At 44.5% G+C, this 24,868-nt stretch overlaps 1 protein-coding gene across 2 annotated transcripts in view; it reads left to right on the forward strand.

Moving 5' to 3' along the window:
• The window catches only part of LOC145351827 (cadherin-6-like), a 174,419-nt gene that overhangs the window by 76,664 nt on the left and 72,887 nt on the right, over positions 1–24,868 (forward strand). For both annotated transcript variants that reach the window (XM_080201519.1, XM_080201509.1), the window contains exons 4-6: positions 9,254–9,373; positions 21,218–21,385; positions 24,631–24,818. In XM_080201519.1, the coding sequence (XP_080057645.1) occupies positions 9,254–9,373; positions 21,218–21,385; positions 24,631–24,818 (476 nt within the window). The remainder of the gene's footprint in view (positions 1–9,253; positions 9,374–21,217; positions 21,386–24,630; positions 24,819–24,868) is intronic.

Raw genomic sequence — 24,868 nt, forward strand, 5'->3', positions numbered from 1 at the left:
CATAGAGCTGTTGATGCGCATTGCAGGCAGATCAAAAGGCAAATTGGATACGCAAAGGCTCTTGTTTGAGATGCAGGGAGAGGTGGAGAGGGATGTGAATCATGCAAAACGTGGGGACCAGAGTGGTTCAGAGTGAAATTGAATTGAGGGTGAGAGCACTGGAGCATGCAGTGGATGCTTGGGTAAAGAGGCCCTTGACACGGACTGCTAACAGAGCAGGTTACAGATTTAAAAGGCCTGATGTGCTTTCTGCCATCATTATAGATAAGCTTATGCTATTTGGTTATGTGTCCCTCGTTGTTTGATTTTTTTTTGTGTTATTGCATCCAGTTAGTTCATGCGCAGCCTGAGTGCAGAAATAACACCAGGTCTGATTTCATGTCCCAATGGGGAGTGTGGCAATCTAAATTAGCTGGGATGGAACATTCAGGTTATGAAGAGAGGCTGCGTAGGCTTGGGTTGTATTCGTTGCAGCAGAGAAAACTGAGGGGGTGATCGAGGTGCGCAAGATTATGAGGGACACGGACAGGGTGGATAGGGAGCAGCTGTTCCTCTTAATTGAAGGGACAGTCACGAGGAGACACATGTTGAAAGTGCGGGGCAGGAGGTCTAGGGGGGTGTGAGGAAAAAGGTTGTTACTCAGACGGTGGTGACAGTCTGGAATGCACTGCCTGGGAGCCTCACATCCTTTAATAAGTACCTGGATGAGTACCTTGCATGACATAACATTCAAAGCTATGGGCCAAGTGCTGATAAATGGGATTAGGTGGGAGGTTAAGTGTTTCTCCGTGCAGACCCGATGGGCCGAAGGGCCTCTTCTGCAATACATGATTCAAATCTCCTGTTACCCACTTGTGCGATTGCCGAAAACCAACATCACTTCCCACACGTGTGAGAATTCTAAGATTGTGACATGACTAATCCGTCACTTAGCCAATCCCAGTCTATGCACATCCATCTCAGAGTCAGAAAGTACTACACGACAAGATGGAGGGTGAGGGGAATCCTCAGAAACAATAATTTCAATATAAGCAGCAACTTTCTGCTGGCCCAAGCTGAGCCCAGAGGGATGTAAGGTGCTGAATGAGAAGATTTAAGATGAAGATGTTCCTGAAGCTTGCGTTGGACTTCACTGGACCATTGCAGCAGATCAAAGATGGAAATATCCATGCGAGGAGTTCAAATAGCAACTAAATGGTTAGGGTCAGGTTAGAATCCTAACACTGCAGAAGGAGGCCATTTGGCCCATCAAACCCTCACTGACAACACACCCACAGAGGCCTTATCCCTGTAACCCCACATATTTACCCTGTTAACCCCCCTGACGCTAAGGGGTAATTTAACACGGCCAATCTGCCTAACCCACGTACCTCTGGACTGTAGGAGGAAACCGGAGCACCTGAAGGAAACCCACGCAGACACGGGAGGAACGTGCAAACTCTGCACAGACAGCGACCCAAAGCCAGAATTGAACCTGGGTCCCTGGAACTGTGAGGTAGCAATTTATTCCACAAAGCGGTCACTCAGTCTGCGTTTGCTCTCTCCTATTTGGGGCGGCATGGTGGCACAATGGTTAGCACTGTGGCCTCACAGCTCCAGCGACCTGCATTCAATTCCCGGCTTGGGTCACTGTCTTTGTGGAGTTTGTACATTCTCCCTGTGTTTGCATGGGTTTCCTCCGGGGGCTCCGGTTTCCTCCCACAGTTGGAAAGATGTGCGGGTTAAGTGGATTGGCCTTGCTCAATCCCCCCTTAGTCCAGGGATGCATCGGTTAGAGGGATTAGCAGGGTAAGTATGTGGGGTTACGGGGATAGGGTCTAGATGGGATTGTTGTTGGTGCAGACTCGATGAGCCCAATGTTCTCCTTCTGCATTGTAAGATTTCTATGACTGCAATGTGAACACAGTAGACTGAATTATGTACAAGTAAATCTCTGATTCACTCGGAAGGGGTGTTTGGGGCTTTGGACAGTTGAGAGTAGAGAAGTTGAAAGGCCATGATGCACCTCCTACAATTGCACAGGAAGGTGCTGTGGATCGGGGGACGAGGCACTGGGGATGATAGAAGAATGAAGACAGCAACCAATCCCTGAAGAATGCTGACAGAAGAGCGAAAGGAAATATGTTTAGTGGCAGCGTCATGCTGGAAATGGGAGGCATGCAACGACTGATACTTTGAACAAGGAGGCTGATGGGGATGGAAAGTGAGGACAAGGAAAACCCGATTGTTCTCACAGTGCTGAGGACTGTCACAGTACATAAGAACATAAACATAAGAACATAAGAAATAGGAGCAGGAGTAGGCCATCTAGCCCTTCGAGCCTGCCCCGCCATTCAATAAGATCATGGCTGATCTGTCGTGGCTCAGTTCCACTTTCCCGCCCTCTCCCCATAACCCTTAATCCCCTCTCTTATCAAAAACCCATCAACCCGCTTCTTAAAAATATTTAGCGAGGCAGCCTCCACCACTTCAACGGGCAGAGAATTCCAGAGATTCACCACCCTTTGAGTGAAGAAGTTCCTCCTCAACTCCGTTCTAAACCGCCCCCCCTTTATCTTGAGGCTGTGCCCCCTAGTCCTACTGTCTTTTTTGAGCGGGAAGAGTCTCTCCACCTCTATCCTATCCATCCCATTCATCATCTTATACGTCTCAATGAGATCTCCCCTCATTCTTCTAAACTCTAACGAGTACAAGCCTAGTTTATTCAGCCTCTCCTCATAGCTCAACCCCCTCAACTCCGGTATCAGCCTAGTAAACCTCCTCTGCACTCCCTCCAGGGCCAAAATATCCTTGCGCAGGTGCGGCGCCCAAAACTGCACACAGTACTCCAGCTGCGGCCTCACCAATGCCCTATACAGCTGCAGCAAGACCTCCCTACTTTTATATTCAATCCCCCTCGCTATGAAGGCCAGCATCCCATTCGCCTTCCTGACCACCTGCTGCACCTGCAAGCTGGGTTTTTGCGACTCATGCACAAGGACCCCGAGGTCCCTCTGCACCGTCGCCTGCTGCAGTTTTTCGCCACGTAAGTAATAGTCCTTCCTACCATTCTTCCTACCAAAGTGGACCACCTCACACTTGCCAACATTAAATTCCATTTGCCATTTCCTGGCCCATTCGCCCAGCCTATCTAGATCCTTCTGCAGACTCTCCACACCCTCCGCACAATTTGCCTTTCCCCCAATCTTGGTGTCATCAGCAAATTTCGACACCCTGCACTCGGTTCCCAAGTACTCCAAGTGCATTGAATTTTCCCAAGCTTTTGATTAAGTTTCCTTTAGTTATACAGGGAGCTGTCCCACCATCCACCTCCCTTACCCAGTACAGTAGAATACAGTGATAAAATTTTTAACATACAGGTTGTCCAAACCTAGATATCAGGCAGGTAAAAAGATGCACTAAAATATTATGGATGCAGCAATCAAAAACAAAAACAGAAAGCACTGGAACAACTCAGCAGGCCTGGGGAGAGAGAAAATGGAGTTAATGTTTCGAGTCCAATATGACTCTTCTTCAGAGCTGAGAGAACTCGAGACCTGAACTTTATTCTCTGACAGATCTGCCGAGTTTTCCCAGAATTTTCCATTGTGTGAGAAAGATGCACAAGTTTTCTCGAAGATATAGGGTGGGATTCTCCAGCCCCATGCACCCCAAGGCTGGAACTTCCTGCCTGAACTCAACAGATCTTTAAATTAACTCTCTGTCTCATCCACTATGATTTCAATGACTAGTGTGATAGGAGAATTTCATCCATCCACTGTTGGAGCGACTTAGCGAATAACTAGTGTAAATGCACAACTATGTCAACAGTATCCAGCTATGTAAAGGTGATGGGGCTGATACAATACATTAGCCAACAGTTCAAGAGACATCCTTCCTCTTGCTGGCTTTCTCAAAATGTACCTTCAATGGATTATAATTACTGTCATTAACACAGCTCCACATTGCATACATGCACATACGGTAGTTAGCACTGCTGCCTCATAACTCCAGGGCTCATAAGACATAGGAGCAGAATTAGACCACTCGGCCCATCAAGTCTGCTCCTCCATTCAATCATGGCTATTTCTTTCTCATTCCCATTCTCTTGCCTTTTCCCCATACCCCAATCCTCTTGTCAATCAAGAACCTATCTATCTCGGTCTTAAAGACACTCAGTGACCCGGCCTCCACAGCCTTCTGCAGCAAAGAGTTCCACAGATTCACCACTCTCTGGCTGAAGAAATTTCTCCTCATCTCTGTTTTAAAGGGTCGTTCCTTTAGCCTGACATTGTACCCTCTGGTTCTAGTTTTTCCTACCAGTGGAAACATCCTCTTCGCATCCACTCTATCCAGGCCTCGCAGTATCCTGTCAGTTTCAATTAAATCCCCCCTCATCCTTCTGAACTCCAATGAGTACAGACCTAGAATCCCCAACTGTTCATCATACGACAAGCTCTTCATTCCAGGGATCGTTCTTGTGAACCTATTCTGGACTCTTTCTAAGGCCAGCACATGCTTGTTAAGATATGGGGTCCAAAACTGCTCACAATACTCTAAATGGGGTCTGACCAGAGCCTGATACAGCATCAGAAGTGCATCCCTGCTCTTGTATTCTAGCCCTCTTGACGTGAATGCTAACATTGCATTTGCCTTCCTAATTGCCAACTGAACCTGTACGTGAACCTTAAGTGAATTTTGAACAATGACTGCTAAGTCCCTTTGTGTTTCTGATTTAGAAAATGTTTCCATTTAGAAAATAGTCTATGCCTTCATCCCTCCTTCCAAATTGCATAACCTCACACTTTTCCACATTGTATTCCATCTGTCACTTCTTTGCCCACTTTCCTAACCTGTCCAAGTCTTTCTGTAGCTCCCCCCGCCCGCTACCTTAAGACCACCTGTCCCTCTACATATCTTTGTATCATCTGCAAACTTAGCAACAGTGCCTCCAGTTCCTTCCTCCAAATCGTTAATGTACATTGTGAAAAGTTGTGTCCAGCACTGACCCCTGAGGCACACCATTAATCACCAGCTGCCATCCTGAGAGAGACCTTTTATCCCCACTCTCTGCCTTCTGCCAGTCAACCAATCCCCGGGTTTGATTCCTGGCTTGGGTCACTGTCTGTGTGGAGTCTGCACATTCTCCCCGTACCTGCATGGGTTTCCTTCAGGTGCTCCAGTTTCCTCTTACAGTCCGAGAGATGTGCTGGTTAGGTGAATTGGCCATGCTACATTCTCCCTCAGTATACTCAACAGGCGCTGGAATGTGGCGACTAGGGGATTTTCACAGTAACTTCATTGTTAATGCAAACCTACTTGTGACGCTAATAAACAAACTTTAAATTTTAAACGTAATTGGAGATCTGGGTTCATGTAAAATGAACACTGGCATCTCCAACTTACAAAAAGGCTGTTAACACAAAGGGACATAGGAGTTGAATTTCCATGTGACAGTTCTGCAGAAGAGCTGCGAACACCTTGGCAAAAAAAACACTGGCACATTTTCTGAGGTTTTGGCTGTTCTTTCAGACAAGTTACTGTAATAAGAACATAAGAACATAAGAAATAGGAGCAGGAGTAGGCCATTCGGCCCCTTCGAGCCTGCCCCGCCGTTCAATAAGATCATGGTTGATCTGAAGTGGATCAGTTCCACTTTCCCGCTTTCTCCCCATAACCCTTAATCCCCTTGTCTATCAGAAACATTGAATTAGTTGGAGGGCCCCTGCAGAAATTCACCCTCGATGGACACGATCTTACCAGCCGCTCGCACCACGCCGTCGCTGCAGCGAGGATGGAAAATTTGACACTCAACCAAATCTCCATTCACCAAAGTAGGACCACAAAATCCTGCTGGCGTGAATGGCCAGAAAAATTCTGCGCACTGTATTCATTGGCCTGTTTTTGCTGTATCAGTAAACAAAAAACAATCTGCATTTATTGTATCGGAGCCGATAAAGAGAGATGAAATTTACAAGGATCTTGGCAGGACGGAGGAATTTTGGCTTGAAGGAAAGATTGGATAGACCGGGGTGATTTCCATGGGAAAAGAGAAGGCTGAAGGGGGATTGAGGTGAGCAAAAAGGGGCCATTCCCCTTAATTGAAGGGTAGCTAATGTCTCTCCAACATTTAAAAAGGGAGGTGGGAAAAAAAAGGGAATTATAGACCAGTAATCTTAACATCGGTGGTGGGAAAAATTCTCAAATCCATTATCAAGGACTTTATAGCAGAGCATTTAAAAAGCAGTGGCAGAGTCAGATAGAGTCAGCATTGATTTATGAAGGAGAAATCATGCTTGACAAATCTGTTGGAATTCTTTGAAGATGTAACTAGTAGAGCCAGTTGATGTTGTATATTTGGAGTTTCAGAAAGCGTTTGACAAAGTCCTGCGCAAGTGATTATCGCACAAGATTAAAGCACATGGGATTGGGGGAAGTGTACTGAGATGGATAGAAAACTGGCTGGCAGAGAGGAAACAAAGAGTAGGAATTACTGGGTGGTTTTCAAATTGGCAGGCAGTGAGGTACCACAGGGATTGGTGCTGGGACCCCAGCTATTCACAATATATATTAATGATTTGGATGGGGGAGCAAAATGGAACATCTCAAAGTTTGCAGGTGATAGCAAGTTGGGTGGGAGGGTGAACTGTGACAAGGTCACAGAGAGCCTTCAGAATGATCTGGATATGTTGTGTGAGTGGACAAATCAATGGCAGATGCAGTATAATTTGGATAAGTGTGAGTTTATTCACTTTGAAAACAAAAACAAAAAGGCAGATTACTGCCTGAATGGCTGTAAATTGGGAGAGAGGAGTGTGCAGCGGGACCTGGGTGTCCTTGTGCACCAATCATTGAAGATAAGCATGCAGGTGCAGTAGGCAGTAAAGAAGGCAAATGGTATGTTGGTCTTCATTCGAGAGGTTTCAAGTACAGGAGCAGAGATGTGTTGTTGCAACTATACAGGGCCTTGGTGAGGCCACACCTAGAGTAATATGTGGTCTCTTTTTCTGAGGAAGAATGTTCTTGCTCTCAAGGGAGTGCAGCGAAGGTTTACCAGGCTGATTCCGGGCTTGGCGGGACTGATATATGAGAAGAGATTGACTAGGTTAGGAGTTCAGATGAATGAGGGGGGAATCTCATGGAGATTTACAAAATTCTATCAGGACTGGACAGGATAGATGCAGGGAAAATGTTCCCGATGTTGGGGGGGCCCATAACCAGGGGTCACAGTCTGAGGGTTCAGGATAGATCATTTAGGACAGAGGTGAGGAGACATTTCTTCACTCAGAGTGGTTAGTCTGTGGAATTCATTATCTCAGGAAGTAGTTGATAGTAAAACATTGAATGTATTCAAGAGGCTGCTGAATATAGCACTTGGGGGCAAATGGGATCAAAGGTTCTGGGGAGAAAGCAGGATCAGGCTATTGAGTTGGATGATCAGCCATGGTCGCAATGAACGGCAGAGCAGGCTCAAAGGGCAAAACGGCCTCCTCCTGCTCCTATCTTCTATGTTTCTATGTAAGCTAATTGGTAGGATTAGTTGAGGAGAATTTTGTTCACACAGAGGACCATGGGTTTCTGGAACTCCTGACCAGAAAGGCAAGTGGAGGCAGCAACCCTTGGCACATTTAAACAAAACATTTCATTTGTTTGAAATGCCATAACCCACAGGCCAATGAACAAAGAGCTGGATCACTTTTCCTCGCCTGGCACAGACACAGTGGGCAAATGGCCTCTTTCTGTACCATAAATATTGCTGGGTTAGCATAGTTTTTTTTAAATCAAGAAATATAAATATTGCTGAAAAAAGAGATATGCTTCTGAAGATTAGTACCTTGCACTCATCAGGACAGACACAAGAATGCCAAATTTCAAAGGAAGAAACAATCTATGCTGCATGAGAAAAGGATATTGATTGGTTGATAAGTTGACTGTAACTGGTTGAACCACTGTCATGGCAAATGCACCAGGGAACTATTGTTGCCAAGTGCATTCTCCATGGCAATGCCTCAACCTATCAGAATGGACTTTCCATTCAATCAGTATCCTTTTTCACGTAATATAAATTCTTGTTCCCTTTGAAATTTGGCATTCTTGCATCTGCCCTGATGATTGTGAGATGAAAGTCTTTGACCAGATATATCTCTTTTCCAATACTCAAGTTCTGTATTATCAAGTGGTTAAATATAAATATCTGGATCTGTTTGTATGTCCTTTGAATCTAAATTTCAATGTGCATTTGACTTCCTGCCTGTCTCAAAGTGGACGTCCAATTTCATTGGAGGTGTAGTGAAGGCTATATGTGTGGGTAATCAAATGGTGCAAGGAAACACTCTCAAACATGAAGAGTCACTTCTGATTTGGGCTATCAATTTTCTAAGCTTGAGTCCATGAGCATGAATAATTATCTTGGGTTAGAAAATCTCATGAATTCTTCATCACAAACGTTGGAAGACAAAATATCAAAAGCAGAAATGCTCATTTCAAAAAAAAACCTTCTCTTTCCAGCTTAGTTCAAAAGTAGCACTAACCTGGTGTGACCCTTGCTTCTTGAACTAAGTAGGGCTCATTTAAGATATTCTCTAGTACATTAGGGAGAAGCTTGTAGTCATCAACAAAAACAGCCACTTGGAAGTTTGAGAAGAGTTTTTGATTTTTGATTTGATTTGATTTATTATTGTCATATGTATTAACACACAGTGAAAAGTGTTGTTTCTTGCACGCTATACAGACAAAGCATACCATTCATAAAGAAGGAAAGGAGATAGTGCAGAATGTAGTGTTACAGTCATAGCTAAGGTATAGAGAAAGATCAACTTAATGCAAGGTTGGTCCATTCAAAACTCTGACAGCAGCAGGGAAGAAGCTGCTCTTGAGTTGGTTGGCACATTATCTCAGACTTTTGTATCTTTTTCCCAACAGAAGAAGGTGGAAGAGAGAATGTCCGGGGTGCGTGGGGTTCTTAATTATGCTGGCTGCTTTGCCGAGGCAGCTGGAAGTGTAGACAGAGTCAATGGATGGGAGGCTGGTTTGCACGATGGATTGGGCTACATTCACAATCTTTTGTAGTTCCTTGCAGTCTGGGGCAGAGCAGAAGCCATACTGAGTGGTGATATAATCAGAAAGAATGATTTCTACGGTGCATCTGTAAAAGTTGGTGAGAGTCATGGCTGATAATGCTAAATTTCCTTAGTCTTGTGAGTTTGCATTGGCATGTGCAATTTTTTTCAGAAGATGTTCACTGCACTTTTTGGCTTGCTTGGATGTGTTACAGGTACGTCAGTTATTCAAGTCATTGCGACAGACGCTGATGACCCTACCTATGGATACAGTGCCCAGGTGGCTTACAGTATCTTACAAGGACAACCTTACTTCTCAGTGGAGCCAAAAACAGGTTAGACAATTCTTCTTCTTCAAACTGAGGTTTCTTGAATTATCTCCGAAGTGTTTTTTAGCTCAGATTAAAAATTATTAGAAACAGTACATGGAGCACAGAAACAGGCAATTCCAGTGCAACGGGTCCATGCCAGTGTTTATGTTCCACACAAGCGATTGCCCACCCTTCTTCAGGTGGTCAGGAAGGCGAATGGGATGCTGGCCTTCATAGCGAGGGGGATTGAATATAAAAGTAGGGAGGTCTTGCTGCAGCTGTATAGGGCATTGGTGAGGCCGCAGCTGGAGTACTGTGTGCAGTTTTGGGCGCCGCACCTGCGCAAGGATATTTTGGCCCTGGAGGGAGTGCAGAGGAGGTTTACTAGGCTGATACCGGAGTTGAGGGGATTGAGCTATGAGGAGAGGCTGAATAAACTAGGCTTGTACTCGTTAGAGTTTAGAAGAATGAGGGGAGATCTCATTGAGACGTATAAGATGATGAATGGGATGGATAGGATAGAGGTGGAGAGACTCTTCCCGCTCAAAAAAGACAGTAGGACTAGGGGGCACAGCCTCAAGATAAAGGGGAGGCGGTTTGGAACGGAGTTGAGGAGGAACTTCTTCACTCAAAGGGTGGTGAATCTCTGGAATTCTCTGCCCGTTGAAGTGGTGGAGGCTGCCTCGCTAAATATTTTTAAGAAGCGGGTTGATGGGTTCTTGATAAGAGAGGGGATTAAGGGTTATGGGGAGAGGGCGGGAAAGTGGAACTGAGCCACAACAGATCAGCCATGATCTTATTGAATGGCGGGGCAGGCTCGAAGGGCTAGATGGCCTACTCCTGCTCCTATTTCTTATGTTCTTATGTTCTTATGTTCATTTAATCCCACCAAGATATCTTTCTATCACTCATGTGTTTATCCAGCTCCTCCTTTATAGTGTCTATGTGATTTGCCTCCCATAGAGAGCAAGGAAAAATACAGCACAGGAACAGGCCCTTCAGCCCTCCAAGCCTGTGCCAGTCATAATGCCCTAACTAAACTAAGACAAAAACCTACTGCCTTTACTTGATCCGTATCCCTCTATTCCCTCCCTATTCAAGTACCCATCCAAATGCCTCTTAAATGTTGCTAATGTGCATGTTTCCATCACCTCCACTGACAGCGCGTTCCAGCACCCACCACTTTCTCTGCATGAAAAATCACCCCTGCACATCTCCCTTAAACTTTCCCCCTCTCACCTTGAACCTGTGTCCCCTTGTAATTGACACTTCCACTCTGGAAAAAAGCCTCTGACTATCCACCCTGTCTATGCCTCTGATAATTTTATAGACCTCTATCAGGTCTCCCTGTCGCAACAAGTTCCATGATCTAAACACTTCCTGGTTACAGAAGTCTCTCTTGAATTCCCTAATAGATTTATTATTTTCTGCCTTTTGTTTCTGGACTCTGGTTCTGGTTTTGGTCCTTCTACAATTGTAAGGATGGTGGTACATTTACAACATTGATCTTTGTGATCCCTCATCTCCTCAATAAGCAATCCTTGTTTTTTTTTAATTCATTCATGAACATGGACGTTGCTGGCTGGCCAGCATTTATTACTCATCCCTAGTTGCCCTTGAAGGGCAATTGAGAGTCAACCTCATTGCTGTGGCATCACAAATAGGCCAGGTAGGGGCAGCAGATTTCCTTCCCTAAAGGACATTAGTGAACCAGATGGATTTTCCCAAGGATCAATAATGGTTTCATGGTCATCAGTAGATTCTTAATTCCAGATGTTTTTTATTGAATTTAACTTTCACAGTGGCGGGATTCGAACATGGGTCCCTAGGACACGAGTTGAGTTTCTGGATTAACAGTCTAGCGATAATACCACAAGGCCATTGTCTTCCATTGTCTGGAATTATCTTAGGGAGAAGCTGGACAAGAATATAAAGGGAAAGGGAATAAAGCGTTACACGGATGGATATACTTGAAGAAAGATGGGAGGAGGCTCCAATGGATCTTAAACCTCAGCAAGGACTGGTTGGACTGTTCCTGCACTGCAATCCTATATAATCTTGCTTAGGCCTATCAATGCATCTCAGATGGAAGTAATATAATATGCATGGAAATATGCTATAGCTTTGCAACTGTTTCGAATTTGGTTACTGTATGCCTTAGTATGAATTCATACCTGCGTGCAGCATTCCCGTATTCCCAATAGAACAGAGAGTCTGATAGCTAAGAACGGAACAAGCTGAGGAGATGATGGAGAAGTTGATATTTGAAAACAGGGCAGGTTATTTGGGTGATGGAGCAACCTGTCAATATTTCAGATAGATATATGAGCCATGTAAATGGCATATGGCTTCTGTACAAATGGGCCTTGCCTTCTCCACGGATATATCACCTCCCAATGTCACCTTTTCCACTGTGTGGCCTGTATATTTGTAATGTCAGAACTCACAAGGGATTGATGATCTACTTTGGACCAGCATCACCTTTCAATTATTCAGGATGTTACATGCCTGACGATATAACTGTGCAAAGCTCTGCAATATGAGAACTGGAATACCGCTCTTTACTGGCCTAATCTCTCAGTAATTCAGCTGCTTCGGATATTCCAACGCTAATGGGATTTTATGCACGAAATACATTGGATTAGTCTGAACTCAACAGAGAAATGGTACATTTACAGAGCTTTAATATGATTGCTCAGGGGTCACTTGGGCCACAACAAGATGAGCTGTTTTACAGTCTCCGACATTGCTCTCTTCATCAAGTGCCGGTCACAAAGAGATTAGCAATGTTTTACACTTGATTCTGAAGGTAGTGTGTCTCCACATAAGCACTGGTGACTTTGTAAGCTGTTGTTCATAACTGAGGTAAAAACAAATCCAAAAAACCCTAGAAATCAAACATGAAATGCGAAAGGGATGAAGAGAAAACTGGGGCGGCACAGTGGCACAGTGATTAGCACGGCTGCCTCAAAGCGCCAGGGATCCGAGTTCGATTCCCGGTTCGGGTCACTGTCTGTGTGGAGTTTGCACATTCTCCCGATCTCTGAGTGGGTTTCCTCTGGGTGCTCCAGTTTTCTCCCACAGTCCAAAGATGCACCTGTTTGGTGGATTGGCTGTGCTAAATTGTCCCTTAATGCCAGGGGGAACTAGCTAAGGTAAATATATGGGGTTATGGGGGTAGGGCCTGGATGGGATTGTGGTCAGTGTAGACTTGATGGGCCGAATGGCCTCCTTCTGCACTGTAGGGATTCCATGAAGATCGTCAATTCAGTCAACATAATCTGAGCTTACACAATGGAGGTTACATTCCATTTGCATTAACATTCCTAATTTGCGCACATGGTCTTTTAGACCCCAATGTGTAAAGATCAAACAAAGAACAAAGAACAGTACAGCACAGGAAACAGGTCCTTCGGCCCTCCAAGCCTGCACCGCTCATTGGTCCAACTAAACCATTCTTCTGTATCCCTCCATTCCCAGTCTGCTCATGTGACTATCCAGATAAGTCTTAAACAATCCCAGCGTGTCCGTCTCCACCACCCTGCTTGGCAGCGCATTCCAGGCCCCCACCACCCTCTGTGTAAAAAAAATCCCTCTGATACCTGAGTTAAACCTCGCCCCCCTCACCTTGAACCTGTGACCCCTCGTGTTTGTCACCTCTGACCTGGGAAAAAGCTTCCCACTGTTCACCCTATCCATACCCCTCATAATTTTATACACCTCTATTAGGTCTCCCCTTATTCTCCATCTTTCCAGGGAGAACAACCTCAGTTTACCCAATCTCTCCTCATAGCTAAAACCCACCATTCCAGGCAACATCCTGGAAAACCTTCTCTGCACTCTCTCCAAATCCGCCACGTCCTTCTGGTATTGCGGCGAGCAGAACTGGATGCATACTCCAAATGTAGCCTAACCAACTGTAACATCAGACGCCAATTTTTATACTCTATACCCTGTCCTGTAAAGGCAAGCATGCCATATGCCTTCTTTATCACTTTCTCCATCTGTGCTGCCACTTGCAAGGATCTGTGGACTTGCACACCCAGGTCCCTCTGTGCGTCTATACTTTTGATGGTTCTGCCATTTATTGTATAGCTCTCCCCCTACATTAGTCCTACCAAAATGCATCACTTTGCATTTATCTGGATTAAATTCCATCTGCCATTTCTCCACCCAATTTTCAAGCCTATCTATATCCTAGATAGGATACAGGTAACCTTGATTAAAATTCAATCTGACCTATTTACGCTCAAAAAACTCAAAATATTCTCAAAGAAACTGTTTCTCTGTAGAATGTTTCCTTGGTGGACATATAATTTAAACTTCAGAAGGTGCATTCATGGGTAGACTTGGTTCGAAGAAATGCAGTAGAAACTTAATCTAATATTAGTTCTATTCACTGTTTAATTACAGAAACGGCCTGAACCACTTCACTTTCTCCACCTTCTTATTTTAAGTTCCACAATATAGCACATAGCATGTACAATCGCAACCCAACTTGCATTCCTATCGCACCTTTTACTGAGTAAAACATTCTAAGCTGCTCCAAATGGGTCTTACCAAGTAAAGTTTGACACTGAACCACTTGAGGTGATATTAGGACAGAATACCAAATGTTGCATCAAAGGGTTCGGGCTAAGGAAGCATCTTAATAGAGGAGCCTGAGCTGGAAAGGTTCGGGGAGGGAATTCCAGAGCTTGGTGGCTAAAGGCCTGGCCAACAAAGGCAAAATAATTAAAATTGGAGGTAGAATTGGAGTCCAGAGATCTTGGAGGGTTGTAGGGCTGGAAGAGGTTATAGAGATAGGGGAGACACTATTTCTTTCCCCTAATGATGTCCAGTCATCCAAATAAGTTAATAATCTAATTTTTAAAAAAGGGTTTTTAACTCCATTCTTAAAATCCCAAAGCTGATGCACGGAGTGGAAAGGGCAAGCCCTTAATCCATCTCATCTGCTTGCTTCAAAAACCAAATTCAAACTGAACCCAATTCATTGTCCCCATTACAGAGACACAAAATATCTGAGCTGACAAGAGAAGGCATTGAGGTCGATCTGATGTTTGATCTGAGGCTTGATCTTAGCCGGAAGGCTGGGACTAATTCTCTTTTCCCCGTACTGCTGCTTACAAGCCTCGGACCCCCAGCGTCCCCATCTCCCTAACCCTCCTCCACCAACCCCCTCCCCATCCACTGTACAGCACTGTCACACCTGGATGAGTGAGGAGAAGGCATCGCTGGTAGTGAGACTATGCAGATGCCCCGGATATCACGGATCCTAGCTGCCAAATCTTTCAGCTAATGTAGATTGCATGAAAGGATAAGTACTGAGGGAGTAATGCGATCAAAAAATTGAGAGCAAAATACAAATGACAGCTTATTTTAGTCAAATTGCAATGTTGGACATGCTGATACAAGCAGCAATCTGGAAAGTAGGTCATAGTGGCTACATTTAAAAAAATGATCAAAAATGTTCCAAGAAATTATAATTTTCATTTTTTTGCCTGAAATTTGCATACCTAAAATTGTAATCAGAGAATTTGTTTCTGTAATTAACAGCCTATGTTCACTTTGGAAAGAATGCAACTAGGAGGGAAAATTGTTATTGTTCCAAATTAAAACCTTCTTCCTACGTGCATATTCCAGCTGCAATCATAGAATCCCTACAGTGCAGAAAGAGACCATTCAGCCCATCGAATCTGCACTGACCTCAATCCCACCCAACCTCCATTCCCATAACCCCACATATTTCCCCTGTCAATTCCCCCTGACACTAGCATGGCCAATCAACCTAACTCAGACATCTTTGGACTCTGGGAGGAAACCGGAGCACCCGGAGGAAACCCACGCAGACACGGGGAGAATGTGCAAACTCCACACAGACAATGAACCAAGGCCGGAATTGAACCCGGGTCCCTGGTCCTGTGAAGCAGCAGTGCTCACCACTGTGCCACCATGTGAAGGCGGAGAACATTCAGTTAACAATGCCAGGTTGATAAGTTGGCATCATAATTGGACTGACTGCATTTGCTGCACTATGTATAAGGTACACGGTGGCACAGTGGCTAGCACTGCTGCCTCACAGTCTCAGGGACCCGGGTTCGATTCCGCCCTTGCAATGTTACCACGCTTGCCAGACACATATGGCAGACTCTTAAATCGTTCTTGAAAAGCAAAATTGCTGTCTTAAATAAGATATGTAGGCATCATCGAGGGCTGTGCATGATGAGGGCTGAGGGAATTGTGCTGAAATTGAGGGCCAAAATTCCTCGGTAGTCGTGCTGGTCTCCTGTTGTGGTCTCCAGGGGTTTCTGAGTTGTGTTTGTAAAGAATGGAGTCTATACTTGTTTCTTACAAGACAGAAGCTATTGAAGTGGAGAAGGTGTGAGGAGTTCATTCCACAGAGTACACTGGACTGAGTTAACATGTGCCATACCCTCAATCCCCTCTCCCTTCCCTCCCCAAGACCTGTTACACCCCCAATGCTCCTTGACCAGTGCAACAACAACTTACATTTTCATAGCACTACATTTTACACTACTGAAACATCCCAGGGTTCATCACGGGAACATTAATGAAAACCTGACACCGACCTATCAGAGAGATATGAAGACAGGTGAATATGAGCTCGGGCACATAGGTCAGATTTAAGAAGGTTCCCAAAGGAGGAGGAGGTAGGGGTGTGAAGAGGTTTGGGGAGGGAGATCAGAGCTTAGGGTCTGGGCAGATGAAGGCACAGTCTGACAAAGGATAAAGAAAAATTACAGCATAGGAACAGGCCCTTCAGCCCTCCGAGCCTGCACCAACCATGCTGCCCGACTCAACTAAAGCCCCCCATCCTTCTGGGGACCATATCTCTCTATTTCTGCCCTATTCATGTATTTGTCCAGACATCCCTTCAAAGCCCCTATCATATCTTCTTCCACTACCTCCCCTGGCAATGAGTTCTGGGCACCCACCAACCTCTGTGTAAAAGATCTGCATCTCCTTTAAAACTTTGCCCATCACACCTTAAACCTATGTCCCCTAGTAATTGATTCTTCCACCCTGGAGAAAAGCTTTTGACTATCCACTCTGCCCATGCCCCAACAATGAAAGCTATTATAACTGTGTATGCTTCAGAGACAAAAATGAGAAGGCCGAGATTTGCAGGGCAGTAGGAGATCACAGAGCTGGGAGGTCAAGGAGATTATAAAATGATTTCAAAAACCATACGGAGCTAGTGGTTAGCACTTCTCCCTCTCAATCCAGGGACCCGGGTTCAATTCCGGCATTGGGGCACTGTCTATGTAGAGTTTGCACATTCTCCCCATGCCTGCGTGGGTTTCCTCCGGGTGCTCCAGTTTCTTGGCACATTACAGCGATGTGCAGGTTTGGTGGATTGGCCATGCTAAATTGTCCCTTAATGTCCCAAGATGTGTAGGTTAGCAGGGTAAATATGTAGGATTACAGGGATAGGGCTTGTGTGGGATGTTCTGTTGGAGAGTTGGTGCAGACTCAATGGGCCAAATGGCCTCCATCTGTACTGTAGGATTCTAAGATCTGTTGGCTTTATTGATATTCATGCTTCAATGTATTAGTAAATTGAATATTTTTAAATCTGTAAAATCTTTTAAAACATGCCAAGAGTGTTTATTTATTAGTGTCACAAATAGGCTTACCATTGTGCCACTGCAATGAAGTCACTGTGAAAATCCCCTAGCTGCCGCACTCTGGCACCTGTTCGGGTATGCTGAGGGAGAATTTAGCATGGCCAATGCACTTAACCAGCATGTCTTTCAGAGTGTGGGAGGAAATCGGAGCACCTGGGGGAAACCCATGCAGACATGGGGAGAATGTGCAGACTCCACTCAGACAATAACCCAAGCCGGGAATCGAACCCGGTCCCCTGGTGCTGTGAGGCAGCAATGCTAACCACTGTGCCACAATGCCACCCGTGTCTGTGTGCGTGAGAAAACAGGGTCCATTTGAAGAGTGGAAACTTGAGTTACATTTGACATACTCCCCGCTTAAAATTCCCCGATCCCTTAAGCTGCTTTGGGCAGCTTTGCTCGGACTGCACTGAAAAGAAAATGAGTGCAGACAAGTGGGCTGATGGGTTGGATTGCGGTGCGTTGGCATGCACATAATGTTCCTCAAGCTCCAATGATTGACACATCTTTGGAAAGTTGTCCTAGTCAGATGATCATAGCAGGAACAGGATTACCACACATACCACAGTTACACTGACAAGGCTGGAACGTGACTCATTTACACTTGTTAGCTGTGACATATTCTCATTCACAGGAACCCATTCTCTGCAAGCTAAAGGAACTTGTTCAGACCCTACATCTTTTTCTGAATTACCCAGGAGCTTGGGCAACCCCTGTTACATTTCCCATGGCAACACCTCGGCTAATCAGGGTCGATTTGCCAAACAATCAGTACCCTTTTCTCCTGTAGTACAAATTCTTGTGATTGTCTGAAAATTGATATTCTTCTGTTGTCCTGATGATACAAGATGAAAAGATTCCAGAACATGTCTCTCTTTACAGGAATGCCAACACTCTGAAACGTAACCACATTGTTAGTTCTCTGGTAAATTTGAGGATCTCCTAGCTAAGCAGTCCATTCTTCCACTGAGACAATCACGGGGAAAAGTGTTTGTTCGGATGCTGTAGGACGTCCAAGAAATTCCTTGGCTGCAGTGTTTTCTTAGCGAGTGGAATGTTGGCATTTAAAGTTAAATGTTAAAGTTTATTTACTAGTCACAGGTAAGACTACATTAACGCTACAATGAAGTTACTATGAAATTCCCCTCGTCACCACAATCTAGCACCTGTTCAGGTCAATGCACCTACATAAGAACATAAGAAATAGGAGCAGGAGTAGGCCATCTACCTGCTCGAGCCTGCCCTGCCATTCAATAAGATCATGGCTGATCTGATAGTGGTTTAGTTCCACTTACCCTCCTGCTCCCCATAACCCTTAATTCCCTTAATGATCAGAAATCTATCTACCTGTGACTTAAACACATTGAACGAGGTAGCCTCCACTGCTTCAATGAGCAGAGAACTCCAAACGTTCATTACCCTCTGGGAGAAGAAGTTCCTCCTCAACTCCGTTGTAAATTGACTCCCCCTTATTTTGAGGCTGTGCCCTCTAGTTCTTGTTTCCTTTCTAAGTGGAAATAATCTCTCTGCCTCTACCCTATCTAGCCCCTTCATTACCTTATATGTCTCTATAAGATCTTCCCTCAGCCTTCTAAACTCCAACGAGTACAGGCCCAATCTACTCAATCTGTCCTCATATGCTAACCCCCTCATCTCCGGTATCAACCTAGTGAACCCCCTCTGTACTCCCTCCAAGGCCAATATATCCTTTCGCAAATAAGGTGACCAAAATTGCACACAGTACTCCAGTTGCAGCCTCATCAGTACCTTGTACAATTGCAGCAAGACCTCCTTGCTTTTATATTCTACCCCCCTCGCGATAAAGGCCAACATTCCATTTGCCTTCTTGATCACCTGCTGCATCTACAAACTGAGTTTTTGCGATTCATGCACAAGGACCCCCAGGTCCCTCTGCACCGTAGCATGTTGTAATTTTTCACCATTTAAATAACAGTCCATTTTACTATTATTCCTTCCAAAGTGGGTAACCTCACACTTGCCAATGCTTATTGCCCATCCTTTGAGAAGGTAGTGGTGAGCTGCCTTCTTGAATCGCTGCAGTCCGAGGGCAGTGGGTTGACCTACTGTGTCGTTTGGGAAGGAATTCCAGGATTTTGACCCAGCGACTGCGAAGGAACAGCAATCTATTTCCAAGTCAGGATGGTGAGTGGCTTGGAGGGGAATTTGCAGGTGGTGGTGTTCCCAAGTATCTGCTGCCCTCGTCCTTCTAGATGCAAGTGGTCATGAGTTTGGAAGGTGCAGCCTAAGAATCTTTGGTGAATTGCTGCAGTGCATCTTGTAGATAGTACACACTGCTGCTACTGAAGGGATAGGAAATGCAAGAACCCTCACCGCATTTAAAAATACTTGGATCTGCATTTCAAGTATTGTAACGTACAGGGCTACAGACGTAGATCTGGAAAATGGAATTAGGTTGGATAACTCTTGTTTGGCCAGTGTGGACACAGTGGCCGGAATTTTACTGCCTCACCCATCCTGGAATTAGGGTGAGCGAGGCTCGCAGAATGGAATTCCCCCTTGGCCTCGGGTGGGATCTTACAAGCCTTGCCCGGGTGAGGTGGTAAAATTCAGACCAGTGGGTGGAATGTTTCCATTTTTGCGCAGACTGCGGCCTAAGGCAGGACGACAGGCCGCAGCACTCACTGCAATACGGAAATGAAGGCCTAGTTCACATCATCACACTGGAGGGTTAGGACAGAAACTGGCAGCATAGGAGTCCTAATTTAAGGAAAAAACAGATTCCCACACGCACACCCAAACTCCCCACCCTCTTGCACACAGGCAGCCTTGCCTCTTTCTACTTGAACACATGCAACAACCATTCCCCACCCCTACCCCATTCTGTGAGGACACGGGGAAGCCTCACCCCCCCCAGTGGAGATCCCCAGAGGGGCCCCCCCAGCACTAATAAATAGTTTGGTATAATTTTTTTATGTGATTTCAGTTATTTAAAATCAGGTCATTCATAAAGTGGTGGACACGACACTAAAAAAAATGTTCAGTTATTTTGTGCTAAACCCATTTTGAGTTTTATTAATCATGTTGCACCAAGTTATCTCTCTCAGCTACATCAAGGAATGTTTTGTTCAGACCCTGAATGAATGGGGGATTACAGGCAAAACAATTCTACTTTTTTCTGTGGCGCACACTGCATGCATTCTTCACGATTTAAGATGCGGGTTGATAGGTTTTTGGTAAGCGAGGGGATTAAGGGTTATGGGGAGAGGGCGGGAATGTGGAACTGAGGCACGACAGATCAGCCATGATCTTATTGAATGACGGGGCAGGCTCGAAGGGCTAGATGGCCTACTCCTGCTCCTATTTCTTATGTTCTTATGTTCTTATTTTCTATCTGAGTGTCAGTCCATTGACTGATACAGTATCATAGTCAAACCTCTCCTGCCCTTCCTGGGTAACCACATTTGGTTTTACCAGCATCAACTTTGGCTGGTCATCAGCAATACGAAATGTACTCCTCACACCTAGCCCAGTAACGGTGAGTTCAAGCAATTTAGGGGGAGGAGGTGGCACAGTGATATTGTCACTGGACTCGAAATCCAGAGACCCAGGGCAATGCTCTGGGGACCCGGTTCAAATCCCACCATGGCAGATGGCAACATTTGAATTTAATAAAGATTTGGAACGATGACCGTGAAACTACTGTCGGAAAAACCCATCTGGTTCATTAATGCCCTTTAGGGAAGGAAATCTGCCTTCCTTACCCAGTCTGGCCTACAAGTGACTCCAGAGCCACAGCAATGTGGTTGACTCTTAAATGCCTGCAGGGATAGACAATGAATGCTGGCCCAACCAGTGATGCCCACATCCCATGAATGAATAAAAAAAAACTCAACTCAAACATCCACCATCAGTTTGGATGAGATAAACATATGCAACAGAATGAGAAATTGTGCTCTATACAATGCACAGTTTCACACGAATCAGCAAAGTTACCAATTGTACCTTCTGGGAACTAGTTTTTTGCTGGTTAAGCTAACGTGTTATTGACTTGTAGCACGCCATGGGTGAGTAATTATTAGAGAGCTGTTTGTAATTTCCAGGACAAAATAAGAAGCTGACTCAGTGCTCGGTGATTGAACAAGAGCAAAATCTCTCAAGAATATGAAAAATGTTCTTGTCTGCTGCTTTATTAATACCCTGCAACCCCGATTGATTTGTTTCTGTGTGCTATTTCTAGGTATTATTCGGACAGCTTTACTCAACATGGACAGAGAAGCAAAGGAGCAGTATCAAGTGATCATTCAGGCTAAGGACATGGGTGGGCAGATGGGAGGATTATCTGGCACAACATCTGTAAACATCACCCTCACCGATGTCAACGACAATCCTCCCAGATTTCCTCAAAGTGAGTCATACTTAATGCTTTATTGCAAAATTTGAAACGATAGTTTGTAAGTGTGTGGCATTGATGAGTAAAGGCATAATCTTATTCGATCGGCATTGCCTTTTAGTCCCAATGAGCCTGGTGTCCACACAGTCATGACGGTTGCTGCTCTGATAATATTCCTTTCCAACGTGGAAATACTTTCTTTTGTGAGATTTACATAAATCGGATTAAAAGCAAAGAGCACTCAAAATATTAAATCCATCGTTTATTAATTACCCACACAAATCATATCCAACATTCATGTCCAAGAGTGTTGTACATTTGGCATGCCTATTGACCTCTCATTTTAGATTATTGAAAGAATTTGCAAGTATTGACACTTCATATATAATCTCGAAAGTATTCTGTTGTTGGGGTGATTTATTTAAGGTTCACGATAATATATTTGTTTTTCAGTTTTAGAATTCTTGGGGCTGGGGAATAAGATCAACTGTAAGAAATGGCTGTCTGGGGTCCGAGAAATTTATTGAAAACTACAGAAATAGCTCTCTGGTTAAAAAGGTTAAAGGTCTCAGCAAATGGTTTCTGGTAATGTGGATATGGTATTTTCATCAGGACATATCTTACCAAGGGCATTGTGGAGGAACAGACCTTCTGAAAGTACAGCTAAGTCTCATACAAAGAGATAATATAATATAAGGGGTAATGATTCCAGGGATGGTGGGACTGATGTATGAGGAGAGATTGATTCGGTGAGGATTGTTTTCGCTGGAGTTGAGACGAATGAGGGGGAATCTCATAGAGACTCATTAAATCCTAACAGGACTAGACAGGGTAGATGCAGAGAGGATGTCCCCCATAGTGGGGAAGTCCAGAACCAGGGGTCACAGTCTGAGGACTCGGGGTAGACCATTTAGGACGGAGATGAGGAGACATTTCTTCACCCAAAGAGTGGTGAGCCTGTGGAATTCATTACCACAGGAAGTAGTTGATGCCAAAACATTGAATGTATTCAAGAGGCAGCTGGATATAGCACTTGGGATGAATGGGATCAAAGGTTATGAGGAGAAAGCAGGATTAGGCTGTTGAGTTGGATGATCAGCCATGATCGTGATGAATAGCAGAGCAGTTTCGAAGGGCTGAGTGGTCTCCTCCTGCTCCTATCTTCTATGTGTCTGTATTACATATATAAATTGATGTGTACATCATCAGTGAAGTAAGATCACATGACAAAGAGGAAGGATGTGATTGCACTAGAGGGGCTACAGAAGAGGTTCACCAGCACATTGCCTGGGATGGAACATTTGAGATATAAGGAGAGACTTGATAGGCTTGGATTGTTCTCTCTGGAGCAGAGAAGGCTGAGAGGGACATGATTGAGATGATTAAGATTATGAGGTGTATGGACAGAGTGAGTAGGGAGCAGCTGTTCCCCTTGGTTGAGGGGCCAATCTTGAGAGGACATTGTTTTAAGGTTAGGGACATGAGGTCCAGAGGGGGTTTTTTCACTGAGGGTGGTGGGAATCTGGAACGCATTGCCTGGGAAGATAGTGGAGGCCGGAAACCTTACAATCATTAAAAAATATTTGGATGAGCGCTTGAAATATTATAATATTCAAGGATATGGAACAAGTGCAGGGAAATGGGATCCGTGTGCCTTTAATGATAGTTATTGTTGGTGCAGACTCGATGGTCCAAAGGGTCTTTGCTGCAGTGTATGACTCTATGACTATGATTCCAAGAGAGATAATTCTATGTATAGCCTTGGGCCAAGCCTGCATTATTAATACAACGTTCAATAAAAGGTTTACCTTGCCTCCAGCAGAACCTGTGAATCTAAACTATAAACAACCTCATCGAAGATCCACAACAATGATAAAAAAATAAATAGATAGAAGGAGTCATTTTTCCACATTGGAAAGAAACTGTTAGCTTGCTGTAAAACCCACACTGCTTCATTAATATAGTTGGTCTAGTGCCAACTAGACACAGTCTCATTGGTGTTTAATATTTAAATTTCAGTGGTTTAGCAAGTCACACAGTTGCATCAACCATCTATAGAGGAAGATCCACCATCATCTCATCAGGGTGATCTTCACATCACGAGATGATTTTTTAAAAAACTGGTAACATTTAAAAAAGACACAATGGGCAGAATTTTACCGGCACATCTGCCCAAGATTCGTACAATCCCACCCGAGGCCAACAGAGAATACCGTTCTCTGAGCCTCACCCTCCTCCAGAATCAGAGCAGGCGTGCCAGTAAAATCCCGGCCAATGACTAGCAATAAAGAATTGCGGACGAGTGAATTAGATAATGCATTCTATTGATTAGTGAAATTATTCCTTTATACCAAATCCAACTTGTGTTTGCAAACCTGATGTGTACCAGACTCATTCAGCTTCTTGCAATGCTTATGGTGCAGAGGAAAAGATAAACCTTCGCTCCTGGACAGATATTAGGCTTTCTCAACGCCTGGTTAAATTTCTCATTGGGCTATTGTTTGTGTTAATGAAACTGAAGAGATTATGAGATGCTCAACTAAGTGGATCAGTTTTTGTGAGGCACCTGTCATTGCTACACATCCTGTTCCAATGTCAGCTTGACAAAGAACAAAGAACAGTACAGCACAGGAATAGGCCCTTTAGCTGTCCAAGCTTGCACTGATCATGTTATCCTATCTAGAGCAACCATCTGTATCCCTCTGTTCCCCATCTGTTCATCTGCCTATCCAGGTAAGTCTTAAATGTCGCTCACGTATCTGCCTCAACCACCTCACATGGCAGTGCGTTACAGGCCTCCACCAGCCTCTGTAAAAACTTCCTCTGCGCACCTCTACTGAATCTTTCCTCCCTTACCTTGTGCCCCCCCTGTGATTATCATCTCTGCCCTGGGAAAAAGCTTCCAACTGTTCACCTTATCCACGCCCCTCATAATTTTATAAACTTTGATCAGATTGCCCCCTCAGCTCTCTTTCCAGGGAGAACAATCCCAGTTTATTCAATCTCTCCTCATAGTTAATATCCTTCATACCAGGCAGGTAACATCCTGGTAAACCTTTTCCATACCCTCTCCAAAGCCACCACGCCCTTCTGGAGAATTGGACACGGTGTTACATTTGATTGAATGTAAGTTTCAAAGTAAACCATCCATTCATTGAGAAACCCTGGCTCACATAGCTCTGGTTGAGTTTTACTGGAATGTCGTCCAAAGTAATGTCTAGCCATCTGACCATAGCTGAGAGAATTTCTTATTCTTGCAGGTATATACCAAATGAGTGTCAAGGAGTCTTCCCAAGAAGGTTCTGCTGTGGGCAGAATTAAAGCTTACGATGCCGATATTGGAGAAAATGCAGAAATAACTTATCGTATCATTGACGGAGATGGGATGAATATGTTTGACATCATCACAGATGAGGCTACACAAGAAGGTGTTGTCCTCGTGAAAAAGGTGCAGACGTAGTCAATAGCTTACTTTCTTCTAGAACCTTTCCATTTTGT

This window comes from Carcharhinus amblyrhynchos, chromosome 2, assembly GCF_965287045.1.
Source record: "Carcharhinus amblyrhynchos chromosome 2, sCarAmb.v2.hapA, whole genome shotgun sequence".
NCBI classification, from domain to species: Eukaryota; Metazoa; Chordata; class Chondrichthyes; order Carcharhiniformes; family Carcharhinidae; genus Carcharhinus; species Carcharhinus amblyrhynchos.